Genomic DNA, 25,134 nt, shown 5'->3' with positions numbered 1-25,134 from the left:
AATATAGGCCAAATACTATGGTTTCAGTGATGTTCAACTTGAAGAGTAGGTTAATTCCATTTACTGTGGTATTAAATGCATTTTTGTAGCCTTTTCTCTTGCTGCTTTGTACATGGCTTTGGCTTTTCTAAAGGATGCAAGAAGAAAATTTATTAAGTGGACTTCGTGGGTTGCAAAATAGCAAGCTTTTCCTCATTACTGTGTTTCTGGGTTTCTCTTTGATTTAAAAGTAGCCAAATGTGGATAGAAGAGAACATAGAAACAAGCTTGATAGGACTCTAAGTGACCAGTTTGTTTATGAGGCCTCAGGACCATAAGAGTCAAAGATTCTTTCTGGGATTCATAATAGCTACCTGTGGCAAACTCTTACTTTAATATGGGGAAATGTTATTTTCTGTTTTCTTTCTCCTTTGTTTATCAGTCCATAATCATTTGTGGAGCTTTTGAGATGACCGGTGGCTTTTCTAAGCTTTTTCTGTGTGTTGTGTGTTTCATTGCCAAATGTAGAGTACAGTATTTTGCATTCACAAAGTTTAAGGTGCATGTACTGTTAGGCTGTGTCTATGCCAGTTCTCAAATCCCAGGAAGGCATATATTTTTGGAAGGGGCAAGATCCACTCATTTCGTTTAATTTTCTTTTGCCAAATCAGCCTGAAAATTCACCCAAAGCAGGCACATTTAAGCAGGAGTGTCCCAGATTCCTGACGTGTATTGGTTATCTGGTTTTAAGTACATTGGAAAAGTTTTCCCATGAAGGTCCTATTGGAATATCGAGATGCCTGTCTTGAAAATGCTGCCCACTGTGACACGAAGTATGAGGGGCAAACTTGTAACAGTTGCTCTGTTCAACGCATGAATAATTTGACACCTGAATGAAATGCCAAGCCAGGCTAGACTTGGGCTGGTTTAGGACCACCCCAGGCTGTGTTCCATAATGCTTTCAATGAAATGCTTGTGTAGATACAGCCTAAGAGAGAATAACCTCTTAAGTGTAATTTTGACTTTCTCTCCCCAATTAGAAGAAGATAGTGTTTTTGATGAATCTGATATTCATGATACACCTACTGGACCCTGCAATAAAGAGTCTCAAACTTTTTTTGCAAGATTGAAAAGGATAGGCGGCAGCAAAATGGTGAAATATCAGCCGGTTGAGATGAATGTTCAGAGAAGTATGAATTTTTTCCTCTTAGTAGTTTTATGCAGAAATGTTGTACTCTACCATTTTTTGGGGGTGAAATCTCAATTTTATTATGTTACTACACATTTTTAATACCGTTGATTTGATATATATGTATGCACAACCAGTATATATATATATGCACTTATATATATACGTGAATTGACAGATACATCATTAATGTCATGATCGTCTTAGAGGGCCATTGCTTGATTTGATTTGTTGCAAAATGTTTGCTTCTCTTCCACACAATTTGAATAAAGTTTCCTAGATCCACCTCAGCCAAAAGCGATCCCCTCTCCTGTGCACAAATGAACAGAGCTGAGGAATTATCCCGAAGCCCGATTTCAGATATAAGATCTTAAACTGCCTTTTGGGGTTCTCTCATTCCAAAGTTTTCTGGGTTTTGAAATTAGAATGAACCTTATGAAAATTTGGCCAGGAGGTCACTTTTACCTTCTGGTAGAGCTGGGATTATGATTACGGTTGATGCCAATTGTATGCCCAAGTTTGAGGGGAAGAGAAAGGTGAAATCTCCAAGTAAAATAGTACTAGCTTTTTCTGTTTTAATCAGGTGAAATAGAACTGGCTGAATATAGAGAAACGGGTGCATTACAAGACAACATTCTACACTGTGTGAGAGAAGAAAGCATTCAGAAAAAAAAGCTGCGCTCATTAAAACAAAAATCTCTTGATATAGGGAATGCAGACTCCCTCTTGTTTACGCTAGATGAGCACCGTAGGAAGTCCTGCATAGACCGGTGTGACATAGACAAGCCTCCAGCCCAAGCTGCATATTTCATGCAAAGACAGCATGACCATGGACGGTCTAGACAGAACTCTGCTACGAGGTCTGACAATGCCGAAATCCCCGAGAACCCGGCTCTGGAAGGTTTTCAAGAAGCTCGGAGGCCTGTAATACCAGAAGTTAGGTTAAACTGCATGGAGACATTTGAGGTGAAAGTGGATTCCCCAATAAAGCCTGCTCCCAAAGAGGATTTAGATCTGATAGACTTGTCCTCAGATTCAACATCTGGGCCTGAAAAGCACTCTACGCTCTCAACATCGGACAGCGACTCCCTTGTGTTTGAACCTCTTCCCCCTCTCCGAATAGTAGAGAGTGATGAAGAGGAGACCATGGACCAAGGGGACGATGGTACCTCTGGTAAGGATGCTGCTTCCTCTCCCTCCATCCGCAACCGCCCCTCTGTCCTCAGCCTCAGTACGACGCCCCTCGTGCAGGTAAGCGTGGAAGACTGTTCCAAAGACTTTTCTTCTAAGGACTCAGGAAATAACCAGTCGGCGGATGCCAGGGACTCCCCTCTCATAGCTCTGGAAGACCCCACGGACTCCGAAGAATTATCAAAGCCTGAGGAGCTGCAAGGGTGTTCCTGTGGCAGCCCGCTCACGCTTAAGCAAAGACGAGACCTCCTTCAGAAGACGCTTGCTCTCCCTGAGATGTCACTGGACGATAACCCTGAGCCCAGCACTGAGGAAGGGAAGCCCGGTGGGCTGATGCCAAGTTCAGGGGCAAAAACCGTCCTCCTCAAAGTCCCTGAAGATTCGGAGAATCCAACGGAAAGTGAGAAGCCAGACGCCAGAGCTGAATCAGACGCAGAACAGAACCCTGAAAGGAAGGCAGAAGAGGAGGGAGCTGAGGAATCTGAATTTAAGATTCAGATTGTCCCCAGGCAGAGGAAACAGAGGAAGATTGCGGTCAGTGCCATCCAGAGAGAGTACCTTGACATTTCCTTCAACATTCTAGACAAATTGGGAGATCAGAAAGATCCAGGTGAGCGCGTCTATCTTCTTTCTCCCAGCCTTACGTTCAAGTTTCTGCATTTTACTTGTTAGGGTCTTGGTACTGATACGCATCAAACTCTAAATTTTAAAATGTCAAGGAATGACATTATAATTGCTTCATTATCACTCTGAACCCTTCCTGCTTCCTGGAGTGTGTTGGATTCAGATGTGGTTCTGTTGGCTCCATAAATGTTTCTGTATTGGTTGTTTCTAAACTCTGCACTCAGTTCTTGATCATCCTTGACAACAAGAGGCAATGATTAATTCATATCAAGACATTCCAAGTATCATTTTCGTTTTCCTCAAACAGCAAAAGTCATTAATTGAACTCTTATTGCTTTCTTTTTTTTTCCTGCTATACTTTAGTGAATTATGATACAGCTAAAATATCATGAAGGGCTAAAATAAAGCAGAGTGCTTGGAATGATTAAGAATTGACTGTATAGTCATTTAGGGTCTCTACTGGTTACATATTCTAAGCAAGTATCAGCAGTCTGGCAGACATTGTGTGCCCTCAGGAACCAAAAAGAGCCCAGTTACAACCTAGACTCTAATCCATGGTCACCAGTTGATGGTGAAGTTGTTATAGTACGAGCACTTCCTGCCTCAAATGCTGTTTCTTGTGTTTCCTTGGAGGCACTGTTTCCAAGAAAGATTAACTTGAAAAAGGGACAAGCTGGTAGTCCACCTCATCCTAAAGCACAGTTCTCCACTCTGTTATAATACTGATCAGAATGTTACGTCATTTCTCAGCCCATATTTAAAAAAAAAACAAAAAAGGATGTGAATCTCTAGAAAAAATGAGATTGGCCAGGGATGATTATTTTAGTAGATCCGTAGACTACAGAACATTGAGCACTGGCAAAAATCTTGGGGACCTCTAGTATAATCCCTCATTTCCTATAAGAGGACACTGACACTGGGAGGAGGGGACATGCCCTGCCCCAGGTCACACAGCACTTCTCCCCCACTCCATAACAAAAGCAACTCCTCAGAGAACAGGCTCAGCCCTTTTATTTGCCCCGGGCATTTCCTGAGCTTTCCAATTGTTCTCTACTTCATAGGACAGAGCTGTGTACCTTCAAGGGGCTCTGTAAAAACTTGTCAAATGAACATTAATGTATTTGGAAAAGGCCATGCTCCAGCCAGGCTGGGGGAAGAAAAAGATTCTCATAATAACAAGAAAGTGTAAGAAGGTTTCTTGGGAAACTGGGACACCCTTTTATTATTTGGAGCCAAGAAAATTGTTGCATATAGATGGAGCAAAGCACTGACCTAGAAACTATAGAGGTCTATAGGTGGGTATATAAGAAACCATATAAGGTCTGTAGGGTGGGTATATAAGAAACTATATGAGGTCAGTAGGGTGGGTATATATGATATATAGGTTGTATATAGGTTGTGGTATGTATGTTGTGTCATCCTTATGTCAGGTTGTTCCCCAGGCTACCAGGGAGGAGATTGGTGTTATATTAATATATTTGTTACCAGAGCAAGAAGGAAAGTATCTGACAATTAAGATGATACGTATTTAAAATTTTTATAATATAGGTTATACTGTCATAATCATTTTATATCTGTGTAGTGTCCCACCTGCCACAGACATGCGGAGCTACCCTTCCTTGCTGGGTGTTGGAAGGAGGCCCATGTGCTCAGAGTAAGACTCAGGCTTCCCGAGACCTTCTTGCCTCTATCAGTCATAGTCAAGGGAGGCCTGGACTCACAGCCTTGCCATTGCTAATTGCCTTGAGTCTACCAAGTCTAATGGCATTGTGTACTTTCCTTCTGTTCACGTCAGTCCCTGCAAGAAGCTCCAGATCACCCTTCATCTCTCTCACTCTAATTTCCATAAGGCCTTGCACATCTCCTGTCCAGATCCTTTCTCCCACCTTATCGCAATTCCTGAAACTTTTCCTCCATCAGAAATTCATGGTCCTTCATGTGCTCTGTTTCCTTTCCCTTCTTAGTCTAATGGAAACCCAGCTCTTCCCTGGGGAAGCGCATCCTTGGACTAGGGCCAGGGTGTAGGCATCTTCCTTCCTCATCATTTCCCCCTTCAGACCATTCCCACCTTGTCTTTAAAAACACCCAGCTCTGAATCTCACATTACTTACCCTGACTTTTTCATTTATTGACAATTTTAATTCCTGGCTCTTTTGACTCTTTCCTAAACTATTCCTGTCTTAATTCTTGTTGATTTCAGTATTAATACACATAGTACAGTGTTTTCTGACACTCTGGCTTCTCAGTTCCTCGAATTCGTCTTCCCCAGAGACTTTTTTTTTCATCTTCCACCCTCACTCAGTTACTTATTCCTATGGTCATATCACAGAACGTGTTATTATCAATAACTGCAGCCTGTCCATGGTGTCAGTCCAGTGTCTCCCATTCTCTGATTACCATTTCCTCTCTCTCTGGACAGCGCTGTATTGATCCTATTGCCTCTCACTGTTCCTCCCCTTCTTCATGTCTTCCCTTCTCAAGTCAATCATTACAGTCCCTTCTTGCCTACATCATTCCTGACCTCTGCTTTTTCAGACTTGCTTGGCTAAACACAGCCCTCATCAAATCTGCCTTTCCATCTACCAACACCTGTACCTATCAGATGAGTGTGGCTGGAGAACAAAACGCATAACAATATTGACTGGTCTTATTTTAAATTCATGACCATGAACCTCAACTGGGTCCTTAAAGCTACCTGGCATCACACCGTATTTCCCTGGTCCATTCACGTTTCCATTCTCCTGATTATTTCATAGCTACTTTTCTTTCCAGACTTTCAGTATCTCTTCCTATTTGACATAATCTGAAGAGATTTCCACATCCTCCTACCCCTTCCTCTGCCTCCCTTCCACCAGCTGCACCCATACACCTGGCCTTCCTAGCTGGGGCTGCAAGTGAACTGTGTTTTGGTCTGAAGTCAGCCTTTCCACATGTGGACATGATTCCATCTCTCTTACTTACTCACGGATGTACGCCCAGAAATCTCCCCTCTTGCTCCTCCCTTAGTTTTTTCTAAGGTATCTTTGACTTGAATATACAAACATCATCTTATTTCTCTCTTTTTAAAAAAGCTCTTGATCCTAATTCTCCCCATTATTATCCCATTTGCTTCTTCCCTTTTAGCAAAAAACACCCCCGCCTTTTTATTGAAGTATAATCGACATACAATATTATATTAACTTTAGGTGTACAACATAGCAATTCAATGTTTATATGCATTACAAAATAATCACCATGATAAGTCTAGTTACCATCTATCACCATTTAAAGCTACTACAGTATTGTTGACTATATTCCCTATTCTGTGTGTTACATCCCCATGACTCATTTTATATAACTGGAAGTTTGTGCCTCTTAATCCTCTTCACCTATTTTGTCCATCCCTCCGTCCCCCTCCTCTCTGGCAACCACCAGTTTGTTCTCTGTATCTATGAATCTGTTTCTCTTTTGCTTGTTCGCTTGTTTTGTTTTTAAGAATCCACATATAGGGGAAATCATAGAGTATTTGTTTTTCTCTGTCTGGCTTACTTTACTTAGCATAATACCCTCTAGGTTTTAGCAAAACTTTTTAAGGAGTTATCTGTACTATCACTATTCCCAATTTTCTCCCATACTATTCTTCCTAAAAAGTACGCATCGTTCCTATGAGGCTTCCAGAGTTCACCCAAACTTCACTTGTCAAGGTCACCAGTGGCCTCCACTGCTAAATCCAATGGTCAGCTCTTAGATATTATCTTCTGACTCAATAGTTCACAGAGTTGATCACCCCCACGTCACTTGGCTTCTGGGATACACATTCTCTTGGTTTTCTGCATATTCAGTGGTCACTCCTTCTCAATCTCTTTTTTCGGTTCCTCCTGAACTCCCTAATAAGGGAGTGCCGCAGGGTCTTTTGGTCCTTTTCTCAGGTCTGTCTACACTCAGTGTGTTGGTGATCTCACCTACTCTTGTAGTTTTACATACTGTCTGTATACTGAGACAACTCTATTAGGTACCTACCGCTGGAATAATGCCGTGTAACAAATAAACATACAGGTATCAGCAACGTATAACAATAAGCATTTATTCAATTCAAGGGCTGTTGGCTATCTGCAGATCAGCTAGTCCAGGCTGGACTGGGTGGCCAGCCTCCTCCTGGGACCCATGAAGCCTGGAAATGTTTTTCTCAGGGTGATGGAAGAGGCACAAGAGAGCAAGCCCCGTCGCACAGGAGCCCGGCAAGCCTTTGGTCATGTTATGCCTGCAAACTTTCCATGAGCCAAAGCAGATCACCTGGCTGGAGCCAAAGGCAAGAGGGGAAACACACTCTGCCTCTTTAGTGGGAGGAACTTTTAAGTTACATGGCAAAGGTCATTGATTCGGAGAGGAGTGAAGAATTGGGGCCTCATCTGCCAAAAACTGCATGGGACATACTCATACTAAAAAATTTTCTGTTGTTTATCCCAAATTAAATTTCAACTGGGTGTCCTCTTTTATCTGGCCACCTTAATCTACCTTCAAAATCTACTCCTTCTCACCATCAGCCCTGCTTCCACCCTGGTCTGAGCCATTAACATCTCTCTCTCACATAGCCATTGACATCTCTCATGTGGATCAACTGCCATAGCCTCCAAACTGGGCTCCTGCCTTTTACCCGTATTGCCTTCATATCTGCCCAACGCAGCAGCCACCGTGATCCTTTAAAACATGAGATTATACCATTACTCCGCTTAAAACCCTCCACTGGCTCCCATTTCTTTCATAGTAAAAAGTCAAGTCCTTTAAATTCCTCAAATGCTTTATGTAGTCCTGATTCTCTTTAGTTCTCTGACTTCATTTTGCTTGGTTCTCTCCACATTTCTCCTATTCAGCCACAGTGGCCTCCTGCCATTTTTTTGAACACTCCTTACATTTTCTTACCTTGGGGCCTTTGCACCGGCTGGTTCCTCAGCCTGAAACTGTCTTCTCCAGATACCTGCCTGGCTCCGTCTCTCATTTCTTTTAATTCTCTGTTCAAACATCAGGTTCCCCATGAGGCCTGGACCACACCCCACCTTTCCACCCCTACCCGGCATCTTAGAATCACTTTCTCTTCTCTGTTTCTCTTCTATAAAGAATTATTCTTCTAATATATAATAATTTATTTACTTTTATGTATGTTAATTATTGTCTGTCTGTCCCCACTGTTCTCTCAAAGGCAAGAAATCTCTGGTTTGTTCTTTGATTGTATCCCAAGTACCTAGTAGAGTGGTGGCAAATATTTGATGAATGAATGAATCAATAACATGACATTTTCTTCACATCAGTATAAAAAATTGAATAGAAGAATTTTAAGCTAAGTGTATAGCTCTATTCAAATACTTGTTGTCTTAAACTATATACAAATGGAAGGCTTCATAAAATGATTTAGGACTGAGCAAAAATTCCCTGGCTTAAAGAATCTTGGTACACTAATGATTATTAATAAGTATCTTACAGTTATGACGTTTCTTTAAAATTAAAGATACCAAGGATTTTAATAAGCGTATCGAGACTCTAAAAGTCTCAGTAATCTGTTAAAGAATTCTTGCCTTTAAGCTTTCTTGTTCTACATTATCGGTGGGACTATTATGCCAGAGTAGCAGCAAATGTAAACCAGAAGCAGATAAGGGTAAGATAGGTAATTATGCATGTTTTAAACTTGTGGTTTGTGGAGAATACCTAAGAGAAAAGCAATAGCTTAATCACTAAGGAATTTTTAATGGGTAGTTATTTTTATGCTGTATTTGGAGAGTTTGGGAAACATTGTAACAGTTATACTTCTTTTGTTACCAAGAAAGTATTTATCTGGCAAATGTATCTATTCAGAAAGACCTCTGAGAACCAAAAAATAGACGTTCCAAAATCAGTGCTTAAAAGCTTTTCTCCTCAGCCCTCACCTAGGATCTATTTTACTTTTATTTCTGACAGTTTAATAAGTTTAATGATCACCCAATAGTAGAATAGCATCTGCATACTTATATTTTATGTATGTGTGAATGTGTGGTGACTTGCTCTGTGGCAAGAAAAACAATTGATAACCTGGAAAGGAGGAGACAGATGTCATGAAGCTTAAGAACTTGGAGCCATTTAGGGTGGACATGTTATAATCATGGAAGCCCATAGTGGTAATTCCAGGCTACTCATTGAGCTCAATATACAGTGAGTGTTGCTTAAGATGTCAAGGAAGTTTATAAAAAAGTTTTAGGGGTTTGCCAAGATAACCCACTAAACTTTTCAAAAAGCTGTAAAGGATAATCTTTACCTAGAATAACGTGGGACAGCTTGTTTCCCATTATTCATAGATGAAAAAGACAATATTATATGCAGAAAATATTTTACCTTAGATGCATTTGTCAACAGCAGAAGCAAATGATACGTCTTTCTTGCTCAACTAATAAAATCGAAAACCTGAGTAACTGGTAAGTGATTATTCCAAGTTAGATACAGTCCCTGCTCTGAAATCACTTATGATTTAGCAAAGGTTGTAGACCGGTAAACAGACAGTTACATTATGGCGTGTTCATTTTGGTACAGGTTAGGACAGGGTGTTCTGGGATTGCATAAGAGGGTCACATGATTCAGTTTTTTGTTTGAATCTGGGGGTGGGGGTCCTGGATGCTTTTCTGGAGGAGGAATTGTCTATGTAAATTGAGATGTAAGTGATGAGTAGGAAATTGCCAGACAAAGGTGGAGTGGTGGAATGATATAAGTGGATCAACTGTAGGTGCCTTTGGGTTTTGTATGAAAAGAAATTCAGTTGCGGAAAGGTGCAAAGATATGTGATATGAGCATGCTGAGCTCTAGCTTTGTAATTGTGCTGTCGTTAATTTCTGAGAGGCACAGCAACACGTGCAGAATATAATGGGGACACAGCTCCCAGGGAACTTTGCAACCAGTGTGTATGTGATTCCATTAAAGTAGTTAGTAGGGCCAGAAAGTATATAATGATTTGAATGGGAGAATTGGGCAAGAGGGGGAAATATATGAAAAAGGTTCTTGAACTTGCTTTTAATCAATGTCATGAGTTTTAAATAATATTTCTGTTTGTAGATCCGGCTACTAAAGGACTTTCAACTTTGGAAATGCCACGAGAATGCTCATCTGCCCCCACATTAGAAGCAGGTGTGCCAGAAACAAGCAGCCATTCTTCAATATCAAGTAAGATTTCCTTTGGTGATCATTTCACCTGTACATTGATTTGGAACATTATCTGCTGCATAGTTTTCAATTTTCACACTCTTGGTATTGTTTTTTTCTTCTTCTTTTTAACGTTGTGTTAGCTTCCTAGGTAACACTATGTTGTATGTTCTCAGAGACCCTGAGACATAGGCCCACTTTTGTCAGCATCTCACGTGTTTGATAAATCAGTACAGCTACTGATAGGCCAAGAATCCTAATTTGTTAAGGTATAATCACTGGATAATTCAATAAAATAAGTATTATATATGACTAGCCTAAACATAAAACATGGAACTGGTTTTGGGACAAGTGAAAAACATTGTCTGTGACAGAATTTTACATGAAACACCTTTGTTTAATTTGAATCACCTCCATCATTGACAAAATTTTTATCTAAGTTATCATCAAATAAATGTATCAGATATATCATGATCCCAAAGTTATTATTGAATATAGCGCTTTTGGATCGGAAAATTAAAATGGCATGAAGTATTACTGGATCTGCTGGAGGCAACTATTCAGTATTTTGAAACTACCTTGTTTGTTGGGTCCTATATTTTGCCCATGAGGAGCTTGAGTTCCACTGAGGTGAAAATAAGGGTGTCCACCTGGCTCAGTGGAGTCAATTAAAAGACTTTAGCATGGGAAACTCTCAGTAGGAATCAGAGATACAAACAGTGGTGCAACTTCTGCAAACCCTTGTCATCTGTGCTGGTGTATTTTGTGTTCCATGTGGCCACTGCCTCAAGGGCTAGTGAATTTTCCTTTGACAGTCTTTTGAAATAAAGATGATCCTGAAAACCAGATAAAGATCTTAACTTAAATGCTGGACTGGTAGTATGGAACAACATCATCATCTTCATCATTCATTTATTCATGCTTTCATTCATTCAGCAACTGTTTATTAAGTGTCTGCTGAGTGCCAGGCACTGTGCTTGGTACTGGTGATCACAGGTGAATAAATAAGACACCCCTTGTTCTCCAGGCATTTACAGACATAATAGTCATAACTGCTACCAATTATTTGACACCGTGTTCCAGGCACCGTGCTAAGTGGTTGCTCTCTTAACACATTGCTATCTTATTAAATCCTCGCGTCAGCACTGCATGGCAGATCTTATTGACCCAGTTTTAATAGACTAAGAAACAGGTTCAGAGAGGCTAAGTGACTTGCCTAAAGTCATACGGCTATTAAGTGGTAGAGACAGGAATTGATGTTAGGTCTGTTTGATTTTTCAAGCCCATGGTGTTTTTTAGTATACCACACTGCCTTAGAAGAATTCAGATTCAGTTATAATAGAGATTACAGAAATTCTAAGAAAGCATCTTCAAGTAACAGTTATTTGCCCTTTTGGCAGCAAAGAAGAACGCCTCGTTCTGAATCTAATTGTTCTTCTTTTATCACAAAAAATCTGTTTTATAACGTGAAAAAATGCCCATTTTTAAGTCCATATATACTAAAATCATGAAAGTGTATCTTCTCCTAATTTGCATGAGTCATCTGAAAAAAGTGAATTATAGTTAGAATTCCAAGTTGGATATAATTTGAGATAGGATGACTTAAGTCAGTTTGACTTCAGTGCTAGTTACATGTATCATAAAGTAAATGTATCAATGAATCATGATCCTGAAGTCATGATTGAATCTAGCCCTTTCGGATTCAGCATAGTGCATCATTAAATTTCCACCTTCCTCCTTCTCTCCATTTAAAGCATGTATTGGATAGCTCTTGGTGGTGTGTTCTTAGAGACATAATGCCAGGTGCTTTACACACTGAGCTAAACATTAAGGGACTTTACTCTCAGGGAATTCTTCTGTCTTTAAAAAAATACTGAGGACTGGAGAAATTAATCAAGCACTAGAGGTTTTTAACCCTTCTTTGATTTTGTCTGATGGGGCTAATTTTTAAATTTGTCCATCTTCCAAAAGATTTCTGCTTTTGAATTTTACTTGAAATTTGTTAAATTTTATAAAGATTTCTGCCTTTGGATTTTACCTGGAGCTGCACTTTCAAGTGAACCATGAAATTGCAAAATTTACCAGTCGACCACAAGAATCAGATTTTTCATTAGTTTGCATAGTCATTTCCATGAATTCAGTTAACATGGACTCCAAGACACAAGAATTCTCATCACACCCCTCTTTTTTGCTCAGTTTATCAGCTGATTCTTTTGTAGCTAAACATGCCATGACCACCATGAATCAAACAGCATGCTAATTACATTAAAAATAATATCATAATTGATTTCGCATCACACCAAGTTGCTGCCCTGGTACCATGATTGTGAAACCTGTGTATAACACGTAAGGCTTTCTAGGGCCATAAAGACATCTCGGTTTCTACCATCCCCTTCTAGACCGTGTATTTCAGAGCTTCAGTTTCTGAAATTGTCCTTATAAGAGAGTGAATAACCACGAGTTCTCAAATATCCAGTTGTTTGGGATCATGTATAAAAGGTCTCTTAGCGATGCTCTTCCTTTCTTACTGGGCTGCTGGCAGGGATTGGTGGGACCACTTGAGGAGGGATAGGAGGGTAGGAGACAGGTTGCTTTCTCACTCAGCAGTCTGTTGTCAGAAGTGCTTTTCACTGTTTTTCCAGTTTGGAGATGCTTATGTACGTGACTTATCAATCATGGGATATTTGTCAATGCCTAATTGCAAGATAAAAATGTTACCACTATTTTTTTTTAAAACAAAGATGTGTACTAGAATATACTTGTGGAATGTTATTCAATTCACATTTTTCCAACAGTAGGCAGAGGCTCATACAGAGATTGAAAACAGCATTGACTTTGGAGTCAACATGTTTTAGTTTTACGACCACCTCATTTGCTGGTTGGCTCCAAGGAACATAATTTCATTTGCTTCAATTTCTCCCTAAAAATTGGGGTTGATATGTGTCATCCTACTCCAAAATATGCATGTACATACACAAACACACACACATGCACAGGGGCCTCAGAGGGATATAATGGAAACTGAAACTATGTATGTATGCACAGCTCCATTAAAGAAAGTTAAGCTATAAATTCAAAGTAGTAGTATCTGTCTTGAATCCTTTTGGGAACAAGGCAGAGAATATAAATTAAAAAGTAAATGAAAATATCATATTGTTGTAACTGGGGTAAATATTTACAGGCTACAGATAAGTGCTCATAGGCACTGTTTCTTTCTTTATCGAGTGAAGACAGGCACCAGAAATAGCATAGTGCCTTAGTTTTTCATCTGGACAGGAGCATACAACTCACTAAACAATGATGAATAGCCAACGAAGGTTCAATTAAGATTCTGTATGGATGTGTGGAGCCTTTGTGTGCTGTGCATATTTATTCCCCCTAGTAATTATCTCCTAATTTCCTCCATATAGCTCAGTATAGGCAGATGAAAAGGGGATCCCTGGGAGCTCTGACAATGAGCCAGTTAATGAAGCGACAGCTGGAGCATCAGTCTAGCGCCCCCCATAACATCAGCAACTGGGACACTGGTGGGTCAAGCTTTTTCTTCTTGTTTTACCTCTCAGATTAGCGAATGCCACTTTCTCTGTGTCCCCTCTGCTTCCTTGTGAAGGAATAGATTTTTTCTCATATTCTGTGGTTCAAACAATTTTTTTAACCTAAGGTAATTAATAAGTCTATTTAAACTTTCCAAGTATTCTAGAGCCACCGGTTCTTCCATCTCCGCTGGTCCAACTCCTTTTTTTGTTTGTTTGTTTGTTTGTTTTCCTCTAAGACCCAGATACCAGATGTTAGGCTATCTCTTTGGGGGTTAAATGATATAAATGCATAAAGGAGGGAATGGAACTATGATTTCATGATGCAAATTAGAAAACAAAAGAAAACACCAGATTATCAATATTCTCTGTTTTATAAACTCTGAATGATCAAAAATGAGGGACTATTGATAGTAATAATAGCAGTAATAACAAATGTCAGCTTAGTGACGTCATGATCTGCCGGTAGGTTTGGGAATATGAGCTCTGTGTTTTAGTCAGCAGGGTCACCAGGTTGCAGCCGCACACCCTCATGCTCATACGATGGAACTGCCTCTAACCTCAATTTTAAAGTAAGAATTGACCGCCATGACATGTCTATCTCAAACATGATCGCTTTGCATTTTCTAAACTTTGTTACCACGTTCTGCACACGTACTACTTCCTCAAGCCAGTAGTACTGCTGCAATTCTGCTCTTTTGAGTGCCTGCCTTTTCTTTTTTCTTTTTTAATTAAATGGGTCATTTGATTACAAGATTATATATGTGAAAGCTTTTTGCAAGATGCATGCACTTTGAAAACGTCAGGGTTTACTACTGTGATATGCTCTGGGGGCCAACACTTGGATATAGGACTATTTTTGTATCATGGTTAGTATACTTTCTGGCTACAGTTATATGAAATTATTTTAATGGCTTTCTTTATGACCAGGAATTACAGTGTCCACAAAACCAAAATATTGAGATACTGTTAATTTTTCATAACCATAATATTTACATATATTTCGTCTTATTTTCCCCACTGTTCTTCAAGAAAAAAAAGAGAGCTAGTCTAGATAACTAAATCCTACACACCATACCCAATCCTATATTTAACAGATAATTTCAACTCTCCTGGCCTTTATTAAGGTTCTTAACATTTTAAAGGTTTAGTGTTTTGTCTTCTTTTTAGTGATAAGTGGTAGTGAATAATGAAATGGCCAAAAGCCAACGGGCAAGGGAGACAAGGAGAAAGACATTGAATAACCAGCCTTGAGAGTTTACTGGGTTTGGGTGAAGCTTTTCTGTTCACACCAAAGAGGACTTTGTTCCTCTCTTTACTGAGCTCGTGCTATGTAAAACTGAGAATGGAAGCTTTTGTTAGGTTCATTCTCTGATAATTAAATGCCCATCTTTCGTTAGGTTGACCTGAAGATTATTTTACCATGCTGCTGTTCTCTGTAGCAAGCTCAGCCTAAGCTATCCATTTTAGATTCTGACTACAATTACAGCTTAGTTTGATTGACTCTGTAGAGTTAAAAAAAGGCAAATAGATCTCAATTTCTAATCCAAATTTTAATCTAAAGAAAAAACTACATGATGCCAAATAACCCATTTAACTGAATTTTTCACTTTTCAACTAAACCTCAGCCTTGTTCATGTCACTCTGGTTTATCATCTAATACTTAACCATTTACATGCTGTCTGAATTTCTTTCGTCTGAGTTTTCCTGGGCTTGTTTTCCATCCTCCAAGTTGGTTTGCTAGTCACCAAGTCCTCCTAGAGCTTCATCTCAATATTCTTTTTTTTTATTAGTGTCATAAAAATTCTCCCCAAATCCAAGACCAGAGAGAGTCGATGAGTGTGGAGTTTTTTGTTACGTGGCATGTCACTTTATACCACATACGTTGATTCAGTGACTTGCTAGTCTCCAAAAGAACAAATCTGGTCATGCAGACACACTGAGAACGGCACCCTAAAGCATGGGTCATGATCGACTCACCTCAGCATGCACCTGCTCGCTCAGAGGATACCTGCCTCTTCTCCACCCATGCGTGTCTGATGGCTTGCTTCTTTGCCTCATCTTTCACATGAAAAAAATGTCCCTGAAGCACTACTCCTCCATTTGCCCCTGTCCCCTTATTCCTGTTCTGCAGCCCTCAGTCAAATGCCTGTCATTTCCTTGCTACCAGTTCCACATGTTTTCTGTACGATCTGTCTGGTCATTGCCACAAACGATCACTTAGGTATTTATTGATTTGCATGTCTTTCATGGCTGTGACATTAGCCTTTCATTTTTTTCATTTCATATCAAGAGATTTGCGATTTGAGCTTTTGTGGGGGAGGGATTAGAGAATCTGGACTCTTAGGGATGGTTTTAGATACTCTCCTGCTTTCAGCTGCATCTCATACACCTGAACGGCAGGTTTGTAGTGAAACCCCAAGCAACCCTACCCTAAAATCTAGGATGTTTCCTGTAAATGTTAATAATCAACAGTAACAATCACCACAGAATGGCCCCAGGAGATCATTGGTTAAATTCTTTGTATTGTGAATTTTGTGCAGTCGACCGCGATGAAGACTGAAATGTTCCGTTTATCCACAGAACAGATACAGCCTGGGAAACGCCAGTGTAATGTGCCAACGTGCCTAAACCCTGACCTGGAGGGACAGCCACTGAGAATGAGAGGTGAGCCGAGTCGCAGAATCTCAGACCGAAAGGGTGAAAGAAACCATATATGTCAATCATCTAGTCACCCAGCAGGTGCTGGAATCTCTTCTTCAGCAGCTCCATGAAGTGGATCCAACCTTTGCTCAAACGCTTCCAGGACCTGGGAATGTACGACATCTCATCTTTGAACATGACTGACAAGAATGTCTTCCTTATAGTGAATTTTTAACCTTTGGGGCCACACAAAGCAAGTCTAGACTGTCTCACGTAATTTTTAGATATTTGAAGAGAGCCACCAGTTGCTTGTTTCCTCAGGCTTGTCTAAACCACACATCCCTGGTCATTTGGTATTTCTCCTGATATGTATCAGTCTTCCATATCATCCTGTATCTACTTCTCTGAACATGGCCCAGCTTATCTATGTTTCTTCTAGATTATTGAGATCATAGATGAATAGCTTCTTTTCAGCTATCCGGAACTGAACAAAATATACACTTGACTTTATGATGGTCGTAGGAGCAAGCTGAGAATAAATCTATGCTAAGATAATCAGAATATGTATTTTTAAAATTCATCTTATGTCTAGTTAATCATTACTTCTGTTCTTTTTTTTTTTTTTTTAATTTAGAAGGCAGGTTAACCTATTACTTGTGACAACCAAAAAGCAAAAATGAATTCTGACCACATCTCTTAGCTAGTCCCATAAATCAAGCAAACCTATTATCCTGGACCATATCACTTCTGATTTTCCTTAGGGATGAGGAGACAGTTATCTCCAGCTTTGGCTAACATTTATTTGGCATTGAGTAGCAGTTTTATCTCCTGTATCCGACGAGATGAGACTCTTCCCATTTATGGGCTTAGGAAAAGCTTTTATGAGCAGAAATCAGGGTGGTTGAACAAACTCTGGTGCTTGTCCATGATCTAGTGACTCGGTCAATAGAAACAAAAGTGGAATGAGGTATTGGGAACAAAGAAAGTCTCTTTCATGGTAAACTGAAGAGTCCATTGATATAGCTAGGGGACTGATGTGTGCATTTACGCTTTGAGACAAACCAGCACCTGTATACTTTCTCCAAGACTCTCTAAAAGAAGCTTTTGTCAAAATCTCCAGCTATGGGCTTCCCTGGTGGCACAGTGGTTGGGAGTCCGCCTGCCGATGCAGGGGACACGGGTTCATGCCCCAGTCCGGGAAGATCCCACATGCCGCGGAGCGGCTAGGCCCGTGAGCCATGGCCACTGAGCCTGCGCGTCCGGAGCCTGTGCGCCGCAACGGGAGAGGCCACAGCAGTGAGAGGCCCGCGTACCTCAAAAAACAAACAAACAAAAAAGTCTCCAGCTATGAAGTTGGGCTTTGGAGGAGGTCCCCTCTTTATTCAAGTTTCTAAGAATGTTCTGTTTCTGTTCCTAATTCCATATACAGTGCACTTTGGGTATTCAGTAGGGGAACCAGTAGGGGTGGCACCAGAAGTGTTGCCCTAGATAATGGGAGATAATGGGACTGCCCTTAATACTGCAGACTTAGTTGTGACTCAGCTATAGCACAAGGTGGCTGAGGTCAATGGCTTCCTTTTTGCATTGCCCACCTTCTCCTTGTATATTACTCTTTGCTCCCTTATCATAAGCAGTATTTAGAAATCCATTGATTCAGCTAATGTTGCCATAAGGTGGCCAATGTCTCATAACTTAACCTATCTGCTTTTATAAATGACTGTCATAAATATTGCCTTGTACATTCTGTGTTGTGTGGAAAAACAAATTCATGATGCTGTTGTCAAAAATATCTGTTCCTTGGGCTTCCCTGGTGGCGCAGTGGCTGAGAATCTGCCTGCTAATGCAGGGGACACGGGTTCGAGCCCTGGTCTGGGAGGATCCCACATGCCGCGGAGCAACTAGGCCCGTGAGCCACAACTACTGAGCCTCCGCGTCTGGAGCCTGTGCTCCGCAACAAGAGAGGCTGCGATAGTGAGAGGTCCGCGCACTGCGATGAAGAGTGGCCCCCGCTTGCCGCAACTAGAGAAAGCCCTCGCACAGAAACGAAGATCCAACACAGCAAAAATTAATTAATTAATTAATAAACTCCTACCCCCAACATCTTCTTTAAAAAAAAAAAAAAATCTGTTCCTCGGCATTTGTATTAGGTAAGGATTGGCTTGAAACTGCCCAGATGACTTGGATTCCCACTTTTCTTGACTCGAATTGTGATTTCTATGTATGCAGTAGTAATTAGCAAGCATCTTCTGAAAGCCTTGACTCAGAGTTGTTGGTTTTTTAAAAAATCAGTTGCTTATGTTTCTAGTAAGACCGTATATATATCACCACGTATCTTGTGGGCTGAGTTTCCACTTTTAGCACAGGCATTATGGCATCTGGCAGATGTGGCGTGTCAGTGTTCAAGAAATGTGGAGTACTGGAGTTGAACTTTCTATGTTTCGGTTTCTTGAAGCAACTTCATGCAGTTTACCTTACTGTTTTAATAATCAATCATATCTTCTTTTATCTTGGCCCAGTTCTTGCCTTTCCTATTATTAATCGATTTATACTTTTGCTTGTAATAAATATGTTGCTTCCTTTCAAAGCATCATCTTTATGAAACAGCTGGAGATCTTTGTTAAAGATATAACTGGAAAGAGTATTATCTCAGAGAGAGCTGATAAATATAGTAGCAAAATTTGGATTCCCATTTGGGATCCTCAGAAGTGACATCAAGATATTTTCAGATAATTTCCTTTGCTGTTTGGGTCTGAAGGTCTCCTTATAAACAGATTTTGTAGCCTTTGATCGGACAAGGGAGTCTGTATAGTATGGAAGCATCAAAGGCTTTGATACCATTTTTTTCTCCCTCAGATTGAAATACTTTGCCCACTTGGTGAGGTTTCTAAAATTTTTTATGTTGATTCCTTTAGAAACCAATTCTCTGAATCATTATCTTTCTCCTATTTAAGGAAAGACCAGACAGTTTTGTTTTGTTTTTCAGCACAAAGTTAGCAGTTCCTTAATGAAAAACAGATTCTTTAATGACCATTGGGTTTTTCTGGCTTCTTTCCTGTTTGAAGAACTCAGAGTCTCAGTTATTACTTTGTAGAACATGGTATTATTCTGAGTTGTCACTTTGGTATTCTTCTTGGAGTGCCTTATTTCCATAGTTCCTGGAGAATCTGTCTAGCGCTGGTGGTTTTCTTAATGGAGAACAGTCTCCTGGATCTCCAGATTTACTCATCACTAGAGCACTAGATTCCTGCCTCAGATTTCTCTGAAGGCAGCAAAACCCAAAGTACTAAACTCTGTGATATCGATTGGCTGAAGTCACCAGATGGTTCATTCAAAAACACTTCATATTTCATTCATAAAGATTTCAGTTTGAAAAATGAAGTCTTTTGCTTTGGGGCTTATATTAATTTACAAAGTAGAAAACTTTCCTGATATTTCTTAGCTCAAACTTCTCCCCTTGCTTAGGTGTGTAGAGATCTAGGATCTGATTCCCTTTCCAAATGAGCAACATTTTAGTGTTGGCATGCATTTGTGATTTTATGTAGTATTGTATGAGCAGCTTCCATTTATGCCTAGCAATTAAGGGTTGTAACTCATTTAAGGATACCCTTGTATAGATCCCACACACACACTTTTTTTCCTCTCTGTTTTGGTACCCTGTTGGCACACCTGAACTCTTTCTGATATGTTTTTCAGAGTCAAAAAGCAAAATGAACCATAGGAGTCTAGCTCTTGAAATGATATAAGCCAAAACAAATCAGTCTTTCTTGAATTCATTTCACTCTCGATGGTTTTTCACAATGGAATTGGGCTGTCCCTGTTACATCCCTGTGAATGTGATCTTTGGAGGATTTATAAGAGGAGAATAGGGCTTTTCCTGGTCCCCAGACACACATATTTTATTCACCACCTGTTTCTTTGCTGCTTACCCAGGTGCCACGAAATCCAGCCTGCTGTCAGCACCCAGCATTGTGAGTATGTTTGTACCAGCACCCGAAGAATTCACAGACGAGCAGCCGACGGTGATGACAGACAAGTAAGCTCACAGTTATTTTCTTCACTGTTTACAGAATTTGAGGAGTTGCTCACCATGGTTGTGAGAAAATATCAGAGGAGGCATGCTATGCTTTTAAGTCATAATTTGTTCTTCAAATGGCTGTAGCCATAAGTGTTGGTAAACATTTGTTACTTTAGAAATGCAGTATTGTATGGGCAGCTTTCATCTATGCCAAGGCATTTTTGTTTTTTTAATTTGGATGAATGCAAATAATGTCCACTTACTGATTATTCCTAGCAATAATTTCACACATATGAAATCTCTCATCCAGAAGCTTCAAATTGTTAAGAGCGGGACTAAGTTTGAGATATGATCCAGCTAGTAGGATTCATTCTCTGAATCTCAGATTGATTACGTTGCCTCTCTGTTTCTCAGCCTTCAGTCCCCCCAGATTTCTTATGGGATAAAGTCCAAATGCTTTAGCTGATTGTAAAAGGCCCTTTAGGTTGTGAAGGTATGGACTTAACCACTCCTCACCAGGAACTCCTTCCCTAGCCCCCTCACCTTCTCCAGAGCATGCCTGATGTGTTCTCTCCTCTGTGATCTCATAGGTGCCCTTCACTCTGTACTTTCTCTGCCTGGTGAACTCCTATTCATGCATCAAGACCCAACCTGAGGCCAAGTTTCCCTGATTTCACAAGGCAGAATGCATCATGCCATTCTCCAAGTTTCCATAGTATTTGATACATCTCTCTGTTCTACCACTTATCACACTGTATTTTAATCGTTAGGTGTTTATACACACATGTTCTGTAATAGATTGTGAGTTCCTTAGGGACTAGTACCCTTTCTTCTGTACTTTATGCTCTGAGGTCCCTATACATTTCCTGGCACATAAATGCTGTTCAGTGAATATGATAAAGAATAAGACTTGTACAATTTCAAGTTTGGAGAGATCCCTTGGGCCGGGGAGGCTTCCTGGTAAAGGTGACCCATGTGAGAAATTGAGTAGGCTTGCGATAAAAGGAGAGGAAGATGAGGTGGAAGGGGCTGGTATGAGGATCCATGCAGCTGGCCACAGCTGGCCATCATTACTGAAGAAGTGAAAGGCCTGTCTTGAACAGCTCCTGACCATGTCCACATGGGGAGCACCTAGTTGCTTGTGGAGGGCTCTTCTTAGCTCTTTCTTTGGTATAATTTTCTCGTTTTGTGTCCTCCTCCAAGTCTCAATATTTCCTAGTTGTCTTCCCGGTTGCCTTTGTGTGTACTCCATTTATCTTCGTTTTTAGTTACAAGTGTGAATCCTATATTTTTTTTAAAAGTCAGTTTGTAAGGAGTGATATGTATGTATATCAGGAAGTTTGTAAGGAGTGATATATATGTATATCAGGAAGTTTTCAGATGGAAAGGTCACAGTAGCTATTTTAGCGCTGCCTCCCTTGCTTTTCCCTTCACCGTATAAATCTGTTCAGCGGCCACTGAGAAAAAGAGCTCCGCTTTGGTTGAGATGACGTCAGTTGAACCCACATTAGATACTACAAAGAGCAATAAGCTGGAAGTTCCTTAAGAGCAGGGACCATTGTGTTTTTACAGACTGCTCTCTCAGTAGGCATGGTGAGTTCATAAACTGATCTGAGTGACGGGTAGAGAAGAGGCTTGAACCAGACTCCCTAGGCTTTCTACAGGGTTCTATTGACTAGACTATTCTGTCTCTCACTCACAAATAGGATTTAAAATTTTTTATTTATTTTTGTTTTATTTCTTTTTTCAATAGATCTTTATGGAGTATAATTGCTTCATAATGCTGTGTTAGTTTCTGCTGTACACCAAAGTGAATCAGCCATGTGCACACACATGTCCCCATATCCCCTCCCTCTTGAGCCTCTCTCCCACCCTCCCTATCCCACCCCTCTAGGTCATCGCAAAGCACCGAGCCGATCTCCCTGTGCTATGCTGCTGCTTCCCACTAGCTCTCTATTTTACATTCGGTAGTGTATATATGTCGATGCTACTGTCACTTTTCCCCAGCTTCCCCCTCCCTGCCCCCGTGTCCTCAAGTACATTCTCTATGTCTACGTCTTTATTAATAGGATGTTTTTAAATCTGAAAGATTGGGAAGGCTTCCATTTTTGTCTAGATATTTTTCACTTTTAATTTCAACAAACGAAAAAAAATCTAGTTAATGACTATCCCCAGCAATAATTTCACATGCAGAAAATCCTTCAACCAGAAGCTTCGGACTATTAGTCCCATTGGCGCTCATTGTAAAAGGGAGCACTGATTCGTGTAAAGGCCAGATACCAATGAGTTGAAAGACCATTTTCAGTGATCAGCGGGACCTTCCTGATCTCTGGTGTGTGTGCTATTTCTGTGTCTGAGGTGATGGTGGTGCTGGAGTTTTCTGTTTATTGTTAGAATGGGACCGCTCACCTCCTTTTGGGGACTTTTCCAAGACTCACCAAAAATGGCTGCACGTACTAACACCTTGAAACCACTGTCGGCTTTCATGGAAAGCATTCCTCTGTTTTCTTTGCAGATGCCATGACTGTGGGGCCATTCTTGAAGAGTATGATGAGGAAACCCTTGGGCTGGCCATTGTGGTTCTCTCCACATTCATTCACTTAAGCCCAGACTTGGCAGCCCCGTTGTTGCTGGATATCATGCAGTCTGTGGGAAGGTGAATGTCAGCTTCCGTTTTGTTTGGTAGGAAGGAGTCTTACTCCATCTGTATCCTTAAATAAAAACTGCCAATTCAAAAGTGAAGCATTTTGTAACCTTACAGATGCTTGATATTTGTGGGATCAACTCAGACTAATTTCACAAACTGAATGTACCAAACTTTTGGTTGAATTCTGCAGCCATGCAGGGTCGTGAGTCACAACGTCAGAGTGGAGCTAGAGGAAACTGCACTAAGAAAACCCTACTGTTTGTTGTTCTCTGTTAAACACTATGTGAGCCAGTGTATGTTACAGTGCTCAGAACTGTACATAATTCACACTAAACACTTCGTAACTTTTAGATATTATTATTATCTTTCTTTACCTGTTTTTAAAAAAAATATCTATTTGGTTGTACCAGGTCTTTGTTGCTGCAGGCAGCCTCCTTAGTTGTGGCATGCATGTGGGATCTAGTTCCCCTACCAGGGATCGAACCCAGGCTCCCTGCTTTGGGAGTGTGGAGTCCTAACTACTGTGCCACCAGGGAAGTCCCTCACTTTACCTGTTTTAAGATGGGTTCTCTAGGCACTTGTAATCTTAGGGTGGCTCACTTAATTATGCAACTTGCGGCCTTGTCACGTGAAGGGATAAATGGAAGTATAGTAGTTTTATACTTCTGACTCAGAAAAAGGAAAGATGCACACATTTTGGGAACAGAGCCTTCAGCCTGACTGATTAAAACTTAGCTGCTTTGAGAATTTTCATGTTAAAAAAATTCCATTTAGTAGATAGGACATTAGAAGAAAAGTGATGTACTTCACGGATATAAGTAAAGTTCAAATTCAGTAACAAATTGTAGTCCTAGCATACACAACGTATAGGAGAGGACTGAGTTAATTCCCTGTGAATGTGTTAAGTTTCCAATCTGTGCTAGCACAGAGCTAGGTGCTTTAGGTTGCAGGCATTACACCTAGCTCTTGCCCTCAAGTGCTTTATGGCTTAGTTGTTGAAGAGGACAGTGATGTGTGGAATAACTGAGTAGCCATAAAAGACGGGACATGATTAAGAGCTGTATTCATGAGTGATATGTGTGGTGAGTGCTGTGGGAGTTCAGGATGGAAATGATTTCTTAGGGAAGGTCTCTATGGAGGAGGTTGGAGAAAAAACCTGGATTCTGCAAATTCCTGGTATTTGATGGAGGAAACAGAATGAATCTTGATGGAGCTAAAATTTAATCTTTTTAATGAAAAAAATGATGATTTCAAGTTAAAGACAAACAGGGAAGCATTAAAAACCCCTCAAGCCCAGAAGTATGTGACTCCCTTATCCCCCTTCCCCAGATTTTTCTGTAGTATCCTTAGGTGTGTGTATCCCTGGGAGGATGCAGTCAGACTTGGTATAACTGTTCCACCTCTAATACTTAGAAATAGCCAATGTGTAAAGTAAGTGATGAACACAGGGAGATAGAGAGATAAGAAAAGATGAATTAAGCCCTTGATTTGAACCTAATCATAATAAATGTGGAATAAATGTTATACCAGCTATCAGCAATACTTGTGAAATTGAAAGATTTTTATTAATGCAAGGTCTCGATTCCTACTATCAATACTTTTCAGTTTTAGAACAGACAGAATTATTGTTCCGGTCTGTTACCATCTCCTTGAAATAGCTGATCTAAGTTGTAATAGATACACAGAGGGGTTTTTATTTTGTTTTAACATAAGGGAGAATAAATCACGTTCAAGCATTGCCAGTTCTTAGGATGGAAACAAACAAGTTTTGAAGAAAAGCAAAGGAAAAACAATAGAGATATATTTTTACATACCTACCTATAAAAATCGTTAAATCTGTACCTCCTTTGGGCAGACTAGCAAGAGACAGGGAGAGCATTAAAGCAAGCTGCCCAGTTCTTAGCAACCAAACCTACCAAGAAGGCAGATTCAGTAGTCACCTGATTCAGGGTTTCCTTGCATACCTCAATTCCCGGTGAAGCAGTGTGGATTTACGAACACTTAAGTTTATTCTGGTCCCACAGGAACTATTTCCAGCATGTTCTAAGAGTGTGTAAGTTCAACACATCCCTTTCATTTATCCCCCAAGCCTTTCCATATGATTTCATATTTTGCTCTCTACTTAGATCTCTTAAAATTTACCCACCCCTTTCTCTAGATGCAGCCTTCAAAATCA

General features: G+C 40.3%; 1 protein-coding gene across 3 annotated transcripts in view; it reads left to right on the top strand.

The window, feature by feature from the left end:
* Positions 1-25,134, top strand: part of UNC79 (unc-79 homolog, NALCN channel complex subunit) — a 216,357-nt gene that overhangs the window by 135,891 nt on the left and 55,332 nt on the right. For 2 of the 3 annotated variants that reach the window (XM_065871451.1, XM_065871450.1), the window contains 7 exons: positions 1,020-1,169; positions 1,752-2,969; positions 10,034-10,141; positions 13,531-13,647; positions 16,237-16,320; positions 20,227-20,329; positions 22,827-22,967. In XM_065871451.1, the coding sequence (XP_065727523.1) occupies positions 1,020-1,169; positions 1,752-2,969; positions 10,034-10,141; positions 13,531-13,647; positions 16,237-16,320; positions 20,227-20,329; positions 22,827-22,967 (1,921 nt within the window). The remainder of the gene's footprint in view (positions 1-1,019; positions 1,170-1,751; positions 2,970-10,033; positions 10,142-13,530; positions 13,648-16,236; positions 16,321-20,226; positions 20,330-22,826; positions 22,968-25,134) is intronic. The other variant, XM_065871452.1, reaches the window with a different exon arrangement.

The sequence above is a fragment of the Phocoena phocoena genome, chromosome 2 (genome assembly GCF_963924675.1).
Source record: "Phocoena phocoena chromosome 2, mPhoPho1.1, whole genome shotgun sequence".
Lineage (NCBI taxonomy): Eukaryota > Metazoa > Chordata > Mammalia > Artiodactyla > Phocoenidae > Phocoena > Phocoena phocoena.
Note: the sequence above shows the minus strand (reverse complement) of the source record. Positions and strands in the feature narration are given on the sequence as shown.